Source organism: Polistes canadensis, unplaced genomic scaffold (assembly GCF_001313835.1).
Source record: "Polistes canadensis isolate GaletaPanama2010 unplaced genomic scaffold, ASM131383v1 scaffold_297, whole genome shotgun sequence".
Taxonomy (NCBI): domain Eukaryota; kingdom Metazoa; phylum Arthropoda; class Insecta; order Hymenoptera; family Vespidae; genus Polistes; species Polistes canadensis.
The window spans coordinates 122,842-136,143 of record NW_014569844.1 but is presented as its reverse complement, the minus strand read 5'-3'; the positions used below and the strand labels follow the sequence as shown (position 1 = coordinate 136,143).

Below are 13,302 nucleotides of genomic sequence, written 5' to 3'. Positions count from 1 at the left end.
TATGGGGGCATCGTTCTTACGATAATATTATCTTGAATACATTTTTTGTCTTCCATATAATAATAATATTATTATTAATATTATTATTATTGTTGTTATTATTATTATTAATACCCCATATAACAATAAATTAATTAATTAATCGAGCAACCAACCGGACAATCGAATATCGATTCGCGAAATTAGCCTAATTATTATTCGCCCACGAATAATGAAGAAGAAGAAAAAAATAGGAAAAAAATAGAAAAATTGTAACAAACGTACGTAATAATATTATATATATATATATATAAAATATAAAATATAAAAATAAATAAATGTCTATAAAATATATATAGTATATATAATTATAATAAACGATAATAAAAAATAGGAATAGTTAAAAAGTTATCTAATGTTACCAATTGAACGCGAATTTGGTAGTCGAATGAATAATCGAAGTAACCTAAAGGATCGTTTTAATCAATTCAATCTCATTATCAAGTAAAGGAAGATAAAGGGGATGGAGGAACGAAAGGAGGAGGAGGTAGGGGGTGGGATATTATAGAGGGTGTCGTTAACTAGTGTGACTTCGAGCGAAGAATTGTATCTATATCGTATAATAGAGATAGAAAGTTTAAGCATGAGAACGCGTTACCGGAAGTAATCGCTTTTACTACAAGTTATAAACTTCAACATTGTCTCTGTCCCCTCTTTCTCTATCTGTGTGTGTGCGTGCGTGCGCGTGTGTCTGTGTGTGCACAGGGAGTTTGATTAAAATCAAATGCTCTCGAGAGTTGCCTGCCAACGTTTGCTAGCCGCTCGCCGAAATATCCTATTGGGCTTTGGATAAAAAAAAAACAAAAATATTTCAACAAAAAAGGAAAGAGAAAAAAAATGAAAGGAAAAAAAAAGAAGAAGAAAAGAATTTATTGCGATGGAATTTTGTGGATTCGAAAAAAAAAGAACGTACAAATAAAATTTCAACGAAAACAAGAATATAGGTATATCATTTTTTAAATTAAACACAAAAATAACACAACGGACGCGCGAAAAAAATGTATAATAATTATATTTATAAGATAAAAGAATATAACAACGAGTTTTTATGATCGGTTGGGATTTCGATTTTTGCAAAATTATCTTTTCGTTCGATTAAATTATTTCGATTATTCACTCGGACACACACACGCGGTTGGGAAATTTTGATAGATTATTTATCAAAATTATATTATTATACTTAAATAAAATTATAATATAATATTTAATTAATTTTGTGTAAAATGATTTGTTAGATTTTTTCTTTGTATGTATATACGAGAGACTCTACATATTTAAAAGAAAAAATTATGTAAGTTCGTGTAAATGTAATTCATCGTTTGAAACGTTTTACTCGCTTTCGGGCTGTTTCGTTTTAGGTCGAGGTGTATCCGCCACGTTATACTTCCTACTTTACAATCTAAACTCATCAATATTCTAGACTTGTACTTCCATTAAATATATTCACGAAAGAAGGAGAAGGGTCCGTTCAAGTAGCACATAGGAGGAAGAAGAACAAGAACAAGAAGAACAAGAAGAAAAAGAGTTTGGTTTTATTCGAGGTGGAAATGGGGGCAGAGGGGGGCAGAGGGGGTGAGGTAAAAGACAATTTAACGATAGAAAGTCCTTGATTTTCAATACTACTCTCGATTAAGACGTATTTTAAAAGAAAACGAACGATTGAGGGTGGGGTAGATACAAATTATCGTAAAAAAATGTTCACCCGATTAATATATATATTTTTCCAAACGAAATTTGGATTCTACATTATAGTTGAGATAAAATTTGAAAAACAAAGAAACAAATAACCGGGGGGAATCGAACGATAGCCGCAAATAGTGTTATTTCATCGAAAACTTTTTTTCTACGAGAGTAAAAAAAGAAAAGAAATGGAAAAAAATTCTTGGAATGAAATAGAAAAAGAAGGAAATAGAAAAGGGGGAGTGGCGGGTGGGGTGGAAAAAAGCGTAACGAGTTGGAAAGTTTAATTTGTGATCGCGCCAGAGTTTGGTCGCGTAAATGGAGAGTTCGAAGGATCAGGATGAGGTCAAAGTGGTGGTCTCTGGAAATAGAGAAGAGAGATAGAGATAGATAGATAGAAATAGAGATAGAAAGATAGAATAGGTGGGAGAGGGGGGGTGTGGGTGTGAGGGGGACGTCGTACACAGAGGTGGCTGCCGGTGATGCTGCTGGCGGCTGCTGCTGTGGTTTTCTTTTTCATAGCCGGGCGGTAGTGCAGTTAAATGCAATGCTGTGAGAGGTGCAGGCACGCGTTTGTGATGGTGGTGGTGGTGGTGGTAGTGGTAGTAGTGGTTTGGTTAAGTAATAATAGTGATAGTGCTTGCTAGTGACGACAATAGTAATAGTAGTAGTAGTAGTAGTAGTAGTAGTAAGTGCTGGTTACTGTGCTAGTGATAATAGTTATAGTAATAGGTGCAGTTTACTGTACTAGTGATAATAGTTAATAGTAGGGTGCTGATTACTGTGCTAGTGAGAGAATAAGAGTATTAAGTAGTGTTAGTAATTAGAAGAAGGTGTCTTGGAAGAATAGTATATATATATATAATTTGACTAAGGTAACATGATAAAGTAACCATTTCTTTTTTAGACACCTTCATTCAAATGATATATTAGGCTGACCAATAATTCAAATCTATTTTATATATATATATATAACAGTGTGTGTGTTATTGATTATATTATTTTATTTATTGGTTAGCCTGATGAAATAGTGGTTGTGTTAGATAATAGTTTATTGGAAATTGATATGGTATTATAGTTGTTATTGGTAGTTTTAATGATGATGATGATGATGATGATGATGATGATGATGATGTGATAGTAATAGTGGGTGATTGGTAAAAGTGATATAGTAAGATAGTAGTAGTAGGAGATAGTAGTAGAGAGATATGAAGGTATTAGGTCCATTATAGGCGGACACAGGTTAAAGGTTAAATAGTTACCCGGGCCTTGGCGCCGCCAGAGTGATCTCCGCTCGTGGAGGAGGAAGGACTCACCCGGTATCCACCTAGGTTGTTAACCACGCAAGTGAAGGTAGCGTCTCGACCCTGCGGAATCGTTACGTTCTGCAACGGGAAACTGAAGTCTGGCTCTAGCCCTGTCACTGAAAATATAATCAAAATATACCTGTTATCATCGTATTATAGATTTTTTTTTATATTCTTTTTGTATTGCCTTCGCGATTAATATATCATATAATTCAAGTTGAACAATAATTAATTGTATCGGTGAATAAGTTAGAAAAAGATATTATATCGCATTTTGTAACAATATGTAATATAAGATACATTTATTATTCAATTATAGTATTATACGAATATTATATTTTATTACAAAAAACAAAATAACGTATAACAAACCCCCGTATACGATATTAACATTTATAAATATACCTAATTGAGTTTAATAATTTACAATTTGTATATATTCAAACTAACGTAATATTATATTGTGTTTATTGTACAGTAGGACAATATACGCGGTCTTATGAGATGCTTAAATTTGTATAGTTATTAAAAAATCATGCATACTACTACGCATATTCATATTTCCAGATGTGAAGTAATATTCATAATAGACAGAGAGAGAGAGAGAGAGAGAGAGAGAGAGAGAGAGAGAGAGAGAGAGAGANTTATTCATAATAGACAGAGAGAGAGAGAGAGAGAGAGAGAGAGAGAGAGAGAGAGAGAGAGAGAGAAAGAGAGAGGGAGGAAGAGTATATGATAAATATTTGAACAAAATAAAATTCTCTTTCCCTAAGTGAAGAATTTTAGAATCCTGTTCGTACAACGTTGGATCAGATCGCAACGGGGAATATAATTTCATAGAAATAAAGAAAGACAAAGATAAAGAGATGAAATGAATCTAGAAATTTAAATTCTCGAAAGCTTTAGAGTCCTAGGCTATTATACGAATACATACACACCCACATCCACCCGCGCCCGCATGCATATGCACGAATGTGTGTGTCGGTGCATGGGTGTATGTGTGTAAAAACTCGTAGAAAAAAATTACATTGCGTTTCCGCGTTCCTGGCTAACGTCGTGCCACAAAGCTAGCCCGCTTAAATTTGAATATACACAAGCAGACGTTGGATATAAATTGTCCTTGGTGTTTTTTCGTGCCACCCCATGCCGTGCCGTGCCGTGCCGTGGCGAAAAGACGCTAACTTCTTCTTGAATATCATTCCCCGTGTGCTGTTTTCCTGCCTTATCCCTTACTTTTATTTTATACTACTAGAAAAAAACAAAAAAAAAAGAACACAGAAATGAGAATGATTTTTATTCTTTACTTAACTTCCTCTCAGCCCCTCCCCCATAACCCACCTCTCTTTTTATTTTAAATCCGATTTTTGCTCATATTATTTTATATATTCGATATTTTTTATTTATAAATATACACACAAATTGATATTTTCCTAATAAATCTATATAACCAAAATATAAATTACAATCATTGACGACAAGATGAGTTGAAGGGAGGAAAAGGGAAGAAAAAGGGTGGGAAAGTAAGGTATGTAGACTAGTGTAAGTAAGATAGGGAAAAAAAAAAGTAGAGAGGAATAAGAGGGTAAGGGGCCAACGTTCTAGTTGGAATTTTACGTGGGGGGATATTTACATGAGCGCAATATTTTATAGGACACTTAATGCAGGGTCACGTTCTGTGCCTAGCCAACGAGGTAACCATCTATGAATCAAAGTACGCTTTAAACATTTCTTTTCTCTTTTCCAACACACGAAAGATAGAACATGAGGAAGAAGAACCCATCCCTCCCCCGATTAGAAGAGGATAAAAAAGTTGTTCTAGTATATATATTTATCTAACAATTGTATTGAAAAATATTCTATTTGATCTAGTAAGAAAATAAATATAAATTATATGAGATTTTTGTTTGATTGGAAAAAGAATAATTTTGCGGTTGTTTTCATAATGGTAGGGAATAGAAAAAAAAAATAAAAAAATAAAGAAAGAAAGTAAGGAAGAGAAAGGAAAAGATGGGGGCGGGGGTGAGTTGAAAGGGGAGAAAGATGAGTACAAATGGAACACAAGCGAGTTCATCTTTATCGTGTCAACCTACAAGAAGAAGATAAAGGAGGCAAGCTGTTCGTTGAACTACGGACTCGTACAACGTCAAGAGCCCCCAAACCAAGAATGCGCTGTCGAGTTTATTGCCGCATAGTTTTGCCTAACCCCCTCCCTCCCCTTCTTCCCTCAGCCCATTTCTGACCCCCTTCTTCGACCCACTCATCCCATGGGATATCGAGCTTTTAAGCGTTTCGACCATTACACCCTCGAGTTGCTTTTACTAAATCTTTTTTTTCTCTTTAGATATATATATATATAAAATATATGTTATTATTATCATCTTTGCGTTGCAAGTTTAGATGATTAAAAAATCAAGTACGGATGAAAAGTTTCTTAAGCGACTCGAATAACGAGCCCCGTTTAACTTTCGTTAGAAATTTTCGAAAAATTGATTGTTCGCTCATTTGGAAACTTTTTATTCCCACCGAGCATAATAAATTATTAATCTAGTTATTATATAACTTTTTTATTATCTGAATTAAAGTTTGAAAACAATAATAGAAAATTATTTTGGTGGTCGTAAGACGCGCGTGTACGTCGTTGCAACGCGATTTAAATGAAATACCATTAAAAATTCTTATCATCTAAATTCGTGGTGTTACATGGTTCTTTTTTTTTTTTAATTACTATAACACACCCCCCACACCCTCGCCCTACACACACACAACAGTGGATTATTTAAAATTGATAAAATAAATATAGAATATCGTTGATTTATTTTACGAAAGATTATTTTCTTTTTCTAATATTTGTTTTCATTGCTATTCTTGTTGTTGTTGACTAGAAAGAAAAAAAATAAGAAGAGAAAGACCCACAGACATACTTGACGCATTTAATTACAAGATTGCACTTACTTAAATCTAGATCACGCGAAGGTGAACAAAACTGTTCGTTCACAATAAGCACGAAAGTGCATTCTTAGTCGTAGGGAGTAGGGGAGGAGTTTGAATGGCAGCCGGAGGAGCGTGCGAGTTACACACGAGTTCAGTTCTTTACTCTCCTTTCCTCTTCTCTCCTTTTCCTCTCTACTCTACTCTACTCTACTCTTCTCTTTTACTCGCAGAGAATTTAAATTGGGAAAATCGAGCTCCACTTAACGCTTCGCATACCACCACCACTGCCATTGAAAATTTCTCGAACAATGCATGTCATTACAGTCACAAACGTTATTCTCCTTCTTTACCAATGAAAAATTGTTCACGTTAATGTAATGCACCTAAAGATATGTATATTACAATATACGTACGAGAAAATTACGATATACTTCTTTATGATTTTCATTCAAAAAACAATATCGAATAATCGATCACTTAACTACCTCGATTTTTATATCACGCTAATTATCTTCAAATTAACTAAACATATTTCTAATTTTACACTCTGATATTAAAACTTTAAACCCGCAACCTTGTAAATCCAATTTGAAACGTTACTATCCCCATCCATTCGTATAACTTTTCATCCACTCTAATTTAATCTCACTCAATTAAAACAATATCCGAATATCTATCTACACTATATCAATAATACCAATCCTATATCCATCTATTTGCTCTATTTATTAAACGTTAACGGGGAACAAAAATTAAAAGGATAAATGGACAAAAAAAATACAAGCACAAAATATAACGCGAGAAATAAAAAAGATTATAACTAAATTTATCCGAAACAAAACTAAAAAATATATGTATTCATACATACATATATAATATAATATTTAAACGCAGGATATATCGAACAATCGGATGTCAAAAAGAAAAGAAAAGAAAGAAAGAAAGAAGCAAAGAAAACTCTTAGAGGAAAATCGTTTTTGAGTTTCGTAAGAGTATCAGGTCTAGCGTGGGGGAGGTTTATGGGAAGGGTAGGGGGTTGGAGGGTGGTAGAATCGTAACGCTCGCATAGTTCTATCGATCGCAACACAATACAATGTTATTTACGATGGGTGAATATGCTCTGGCATGCCATTGTGTTACTTGCTCGTACGCCGTTTAAGTGCGCGCGCTCATACACACACACGCATGACTAAATATTTATATATATGTATAAAATATATAAATGTATATATGCTGATATATATGTATTTGAGTATAATACAGACAAGCAGACTAACCGAACTTCATTTTCTCGGCTTCCGGAAAAGCGAAGAAGATAAAGTAACTGGGTCGTGAGTTGCATTCTACGAATATGTATGTATATGTGGATATTTATGTGTGTGAGCGAATGCGTCATGGTAGTTTTAAAATGCACCTTTACGTTATTGCTTGCTTCGAGACGCGGTTTGTCTTTTACTTTTTGTATTTTCTTACATCTTTGCTATTATATTTAAGTATTTACCTGTCACACTATTTTCCATTTCCACTACCAACAGAACATAGATGACCCACCAAACTGAGTTAGACAGAGAACAAAAGAGGAAGTAGGGGGTGGTGGTTATTGTGGTAGGGGAATGTTGATAAATGGATTTGTCGCGAATACTCTCTTGGGACAAATTTATATTTATTTCTCTCCTGTATCCATTATTCGTTATCCAACAACCGATTAGGTATATAGCTATATCTATCTTTATCTATCGTAGATGTTTTATATATATACAAAATGTGTGTTATATATGTGTTATATTATGTATATCATATAACAATGCATTATATTATATAATAATGTATAATATATATATAATGCATATAATACGTTGCTATGCACCCGTGCTTTCAATTTCTTCTTTATTTTCCTGTTTTTTTATTTTTGTCTTTTCTTGTTCTTTTTTTATTTTATCATTTTCATTAGAAATATATTAAAAACGCGAGTTAATTCCTCGGGTGTCGTTCGCAGTCGCGTACTTTATTTCGGTATATATTTATATATTTATTTCCGTTTCATAAACAGATTTATTTAATACGGATAGGCAAATGAAAGCGCATCAATCGAACGAATGCATTTTTAAGCGCGTACGCTCCCACCTTTTTCTCCTTCCCTCTTTTTTCTCTTCTCGTATAACGATGAAATAAATACGGGGGAAAAAGCAAAAAGAAGAAAGAAAAAAAATTATACACCCGCATAACACGAAAAAGAGAGACAGAAAGAGAGGGTGTAAGAGGGTGTGAGAGGGTGTGAGAGAGAGAAAAATCACACGTCATTGGCTCGTCTCGTTTCGTTGATCCGCAACGCTCGGTTACATCGTAAATGTATTGAAATTGTCAATCGTGCTCACGGGCATATATACATATATTATTTTTGTCCTTCCTATATATATATATATGTGTGTATATACATATTCACAAATGAAAACGTTATCACGATTTTCCTCTATCGACATTTCTCCTTCTCCCCCTGGTCTCCTATCCCTTCCTCCCTTTTGCCCCTTTGCTTTCCCTTTTTCCATGATTCTGCGAACTAGTCGAAAGCATTAAAATCTGTCAGAAAATATGGGGTAATATTTTGCAATAACCGAAGAAAGAAGAAAAACAAACGAGTTAAAAAAAACATATCAATAAATAAATAAATAAATGGTAAATATAAAAAAAAAAAAAAAAGCACACAAAAAAAAAGAAACGAACGTACAATGCAATAAAAAAAAGTTGGAACAAAATTTTTTTATACTTATAGCAAGCGGATTTTAATGGCTCTTATATTAAATTAAAGTAGACTCTTTTTTGTACCCGTAGAATACCTTTTTAAGTTATAAATCAATCTGAAAAGGTTCATAAAATGGCAAAGAAAAGTTGGCGGATTAGGCATTGTGAACATTGCCTAACGCCAGGCATTGTTAGCATTGAGATAGGAGCTTGAAGTGTAATTGTCAAGCTGATTAATCGCACAACAACAAAAACAGCAACAACAAATACAAGCAACAACGTAAAAACCATAGAAAATAGAGAGAAATAAAGGAAAGAAAGAAAAAGCAAGATAGAGATAGCAGAGAAAAGAGGGTTGAACGTTTGGAATCGGGGGTTTGGGGGAACGGTGATGGTAGGGTGTAGAATGGCGGGGAGGACGGTTACAGGGGTGTGGTGGTGGAGTGGAAGGGAGGGGGGGGGAAGTGAAAGAGAGAAGGGTAGGAGAATTTTCCTATCGAACCCGTGTGCTTTTACAACACGACGCGGAATGTCGTATTGTGAAACAGATTGGTTGGCCAGATCTGTCACGCGGTATCTCGAATGACAAGAAAGACGAAACGACCAATCAACTGTTCCTGACCCTTTTGTTCCGCACCAAGCTCACGTAACGTTGCGATTTGATTTCGAAATACTTCCCCGTTCTCCCCATTTTCCAAGAGAGAGAGAGAGAGAGAAATAGAGATAGATAGAAAGAGGAGAAAGAATGTACGATTTGCGTAAACCCTCTCCTCCCCAAACAACCACCCACTCACCCACTCTACACCCTTCGCATACTCGTTTCATCGAAAGAAGAGAGTAAAATGGGCAAGTGGATCGTACGCGTTACCTATCTCATTTCAATTTGGTTTTTCTTTTTTTTGTCACTATTTTTCTTTACGATTCACCTAAATTCTAAACTAGACGAGAATCTAGTCGAAAGAAGAGTAGGAGGAAGGTGGTAAGGGATACGTAAAATAAAAATAAAAAAAAAGAAACATTGGCAATATACCTACCGATCATTAGCACGCGTTTGTTCTTTAAAATATATTATAATATCGAAAATTTGGACAAAAAATGTTGTCCATTTGTAGATTTGCACGTTTATCACGATCCAATGATATATATGTATATATCGATGATCCCAACGTTGAAAATATTAATTCGTTCGAATGAACAAATATTTGTAGTAAAATGTTTTTATTATTATTGGTTTTGTTTATTCTCGCGAATAAATAATATAATATAATATTATTTACACGCAAAGAGAGAAAATTCGCGCGTGTCATATTTTTATGAAGTATAGTAATAATAATAATAACAATAGTATAATAAACTCTGTGCGAAGTTTCGTTTTTTTCTCGCAAACTATTATTTAGATTAATTTTTCCTATAAGACAAATTAGAATCGTAATTATGGAATATCGGAAAATTAAGAAAGAAAAAAAAAGGAAAGGAAAAATTTTTAAATTGATTTTACGAACTACTTTTGGCTCACCCTGCGCGAAAAAAGAAGAAAAGAAAAAAAAAAGTAAGTTAGAAAGTAAGAAAAAGAAAATCAAGTTTGATTTACCTTTGCATTCCAGTTCCCCAGTTCTCTACCCCTCTACACCCACACCCACTCCCTCCTCCCTACTTTTCTACTTCGTTTTTCGTCTTCTATGCAGTAAAGAAACGACACGGAAAATAACGGTGATCGTTTCCTTCCCCCTTTTTCCTCGTTTCGTACGTGTCATTCACGGTGAAGAAAGAACGAAAGAAAGAAAGAAAGAGAGAGAGAGAGAGAGAGAGAGAGAGAGAGAGAGAGAGAGAGAGAGAGAGAGAGAAGAGGAGTTTGTTTTCTCGATGGCAGCGAAGAAGTATTCCCAAGAGAGAAGTATTCAGAAATAGTGAAGATGAGGGGGAGGGAGAGGAGGAAGATGGGCAAGAGAGAGGGTAGGTGGTAAAATAGGATTGGTTAGGGGTAAGCGTTTGAAGGGGGAGTTAAAGCTGATCGGTGCAGATGCCGCCTGTATTCATTATTATTATTACGAGAGAAAAATATTTTTTCTACACTCTCTCTCTCTCTTCATGGGAGGGTGGTATCGTTCGCGTGATAAAATCCTACGACATTTTTTCTTTTCTCCTTCGTCCCTTGGTAATGTCTTACTTCGTTGATAAAAGAAGAAGAAAAAAGAATAAAGATAATGACGATAATAAATAAATACATATATATTTCTTAATAGAAATAATTTTATTTAATAAAATAGTAATCTTATTATACTACTAAACTGTAGACAGGTTTGTTAGTTGAGAAAGAGTTATGAAAATGATGCGAGAAATACAAAGAATATATGATTAAATAATGTTACAGAAACTTTTGTTATTAAATAATTAGTAAATAATTTGTAATATAAAAAAAAGAAGAAACTAAATGAATATACCTGTGTATAAATTAGAGAAAAGAAAACAAGACAAAATAAAAATAAATTGAAAATAAGTATAATACGTGTTTAAAAAGAAATGGTGCGAAGATAGCGAAGAAAAAGAAAAGAAAAAGAAAAAGAAGAAGTAAAAGGGTCGGAAAAAACGATAAACGAGTAACACACGTTATATCTTTCGAAGGGAAGTATTCTCATGGGAAAGATTGGGATATTCGTCTAAAAGTTCTTACACTATTCGCTTAAAGAACAGAAACGAACCCTGGGTAACACTTGACCCACGTAGACTAACTCAACCCCACCTCTACACTTGACTCACTTATGGTGACGGTCAACCAAAGCTCGTGAAACGTATTTTTCCTTTTACCTCTTCATCCCCTTTTTTTTTCGATCCCATTTCATCCCTCTTACTATCACGATTGCTTCTAGCGACAATTATTACGATGGAGTACTATAAGAATGAAACAACTAACCAACTGTTCATTTTCGAAATCCTTCAAGGATCCTCTTATAAACATTCTCTCATCATTAATTCTATATCTTATTTTTATTCTTTTTATTTTCATTAAGTTTTCTATATTACGATTATCTTTGTTTTTTATATTACGAGCGTTTAAAGTGGTCTCTCTCTCTCTTTAATTACTTGAGGATCGTACAAACAGTGTTGAAGTGAACTTCACAAAAAAAAAAAAAAAGAAAAAGAAAAAAAGAGAGAAAGAAAGAGAGAGAGAGAGGGCGAGAAAAACATAATAAAAGGGCATAAAAGTCTGACTGAGGGAGATCGTGTTGTTTCAAAAATTTGCCCCCTTTTTTCAACGACTGTTGCCTTGCCACTACTTCTTTTCGTTGACTGTAATTGCCATGAAGAGGCGGTTTAAAACGGATCTCGCTACTACTACTACTACTCTCCATCTTTTTCTCGTTCGCTCGCCATGAACAAGCGCTCATTAATGCGTGTTATAATTAAAGGTTGAATGGGAAATAAGAATACGTACTCTTTCTTTCTTTCTTTCTTTTCCTTTTTCTTTTTCTCTTTCCATTGTATATTTCGTTGTCCGTTGCACGCGTATAATAATACACTATTCTTGGACTACTGGACAACGAAATTTCCCCCATTTTAAGTTTGTTTTTCTTCTTCTTATTTTCTCTAACCCTTACGAATCAAATTAAAATTTGTTTTCTTTTGCGTGTTCTTCTTGCGTATATCTTTTTTTTTTATTATGTCATCGTTGTCGTCGTTATCGTTGTTGTTTCGATTTTAACAACAACGAAATAAAAAAAAAAAAAAACAAAAAAGGAGAACCACGCCGGGAATATTTTCTGAAATAACCACGGAAAAGGGGGACCGGGACTCTCTATCAACGCGAGAGAAGTTAATTGCTGCCACCCATTTCCCTCCTCCTCTTCGTTGCAACCCCCGTCCCCGCCCCCGCCCCTCCACCGTTCGATTGCATTGTCCGTTCGATGGTATTTCGTTACAGATTAATGGCCGGCGATGTTTTATCGCTAATATTTCTCTCCGTTTTGGATTCGACCACGATCCGCATTGCGTGCGTGTCCGACCTATTCTCTCTTTTTCTCTCTCTCTCTCTCTCTCTCTCTCTCTCTCTCTCTCGTACTCGAACGAACATTAATTTTTGCAATAATTATCTCGCCAGATGACAGTCGAGTCATTGTTCCCAATTTTGTTCAATTTTTATTTCTTATTGTATATATGTGACCATAATTATGAAAGTGGTCTAAGTCAAAATTACAAAAAAAATTAGTTTATCAGTTATTTCAAACCACACTATTTTCAACTAAATTAATTCAATGTAATTTTCACGATATTGTTAAAAAAGAATACAAAATATTATAAATTATTCGCGTTGAAAGGTAATAATAACAATGTTAATGATAAAGAAAAAGGGGAGAAAAGGAAATGTAGTAAAGAAAAAAGATGGAGTAACGTAACAAGAAAAGAAACAAAAGAAAAAAGAAAAAAAGAAAAAAAGAAAAGGGTAAAAAAGAAAATCTATAATTCTTTCGACGGCTAACCGCGTACCTGCATTGCTCGAGGCAAACTGGAATATTCCTTTCCAGTAAACGAATTCCAATTTGCATTCCATTATATTCATTTACATGATGCGCTCTTTAAAACGCGCTGCTCGCCCAGTTCACTATACTAC

General features: G+C 34.2%; 1 protein-coding gene across 2 annotated transcripts in view; it reads right to left on the bottom strand.

The window, feature by feature from the left end:
* LOC106791328 (lachesin-like) overlaps positions 1 to 13,302 on the bottom strand; it is a 114,070-nt gene that overhangs the window by 22,651 nt on the left and 78,117 nt on the right. For both annotated transcript variants that reach the window (XM_014756889.1, XM_014756888.1), the window contains exon 3: positions 2,982 to 3,142. In XM_014756889.1, coding sequence (XP_014612375.1) covers positions 2,982 to 3,142 — 161 coding nt within the window. The remainder of the gene's footprint in view (positions 1 to 2,981; positions 3,143 to 13,302) is intronic.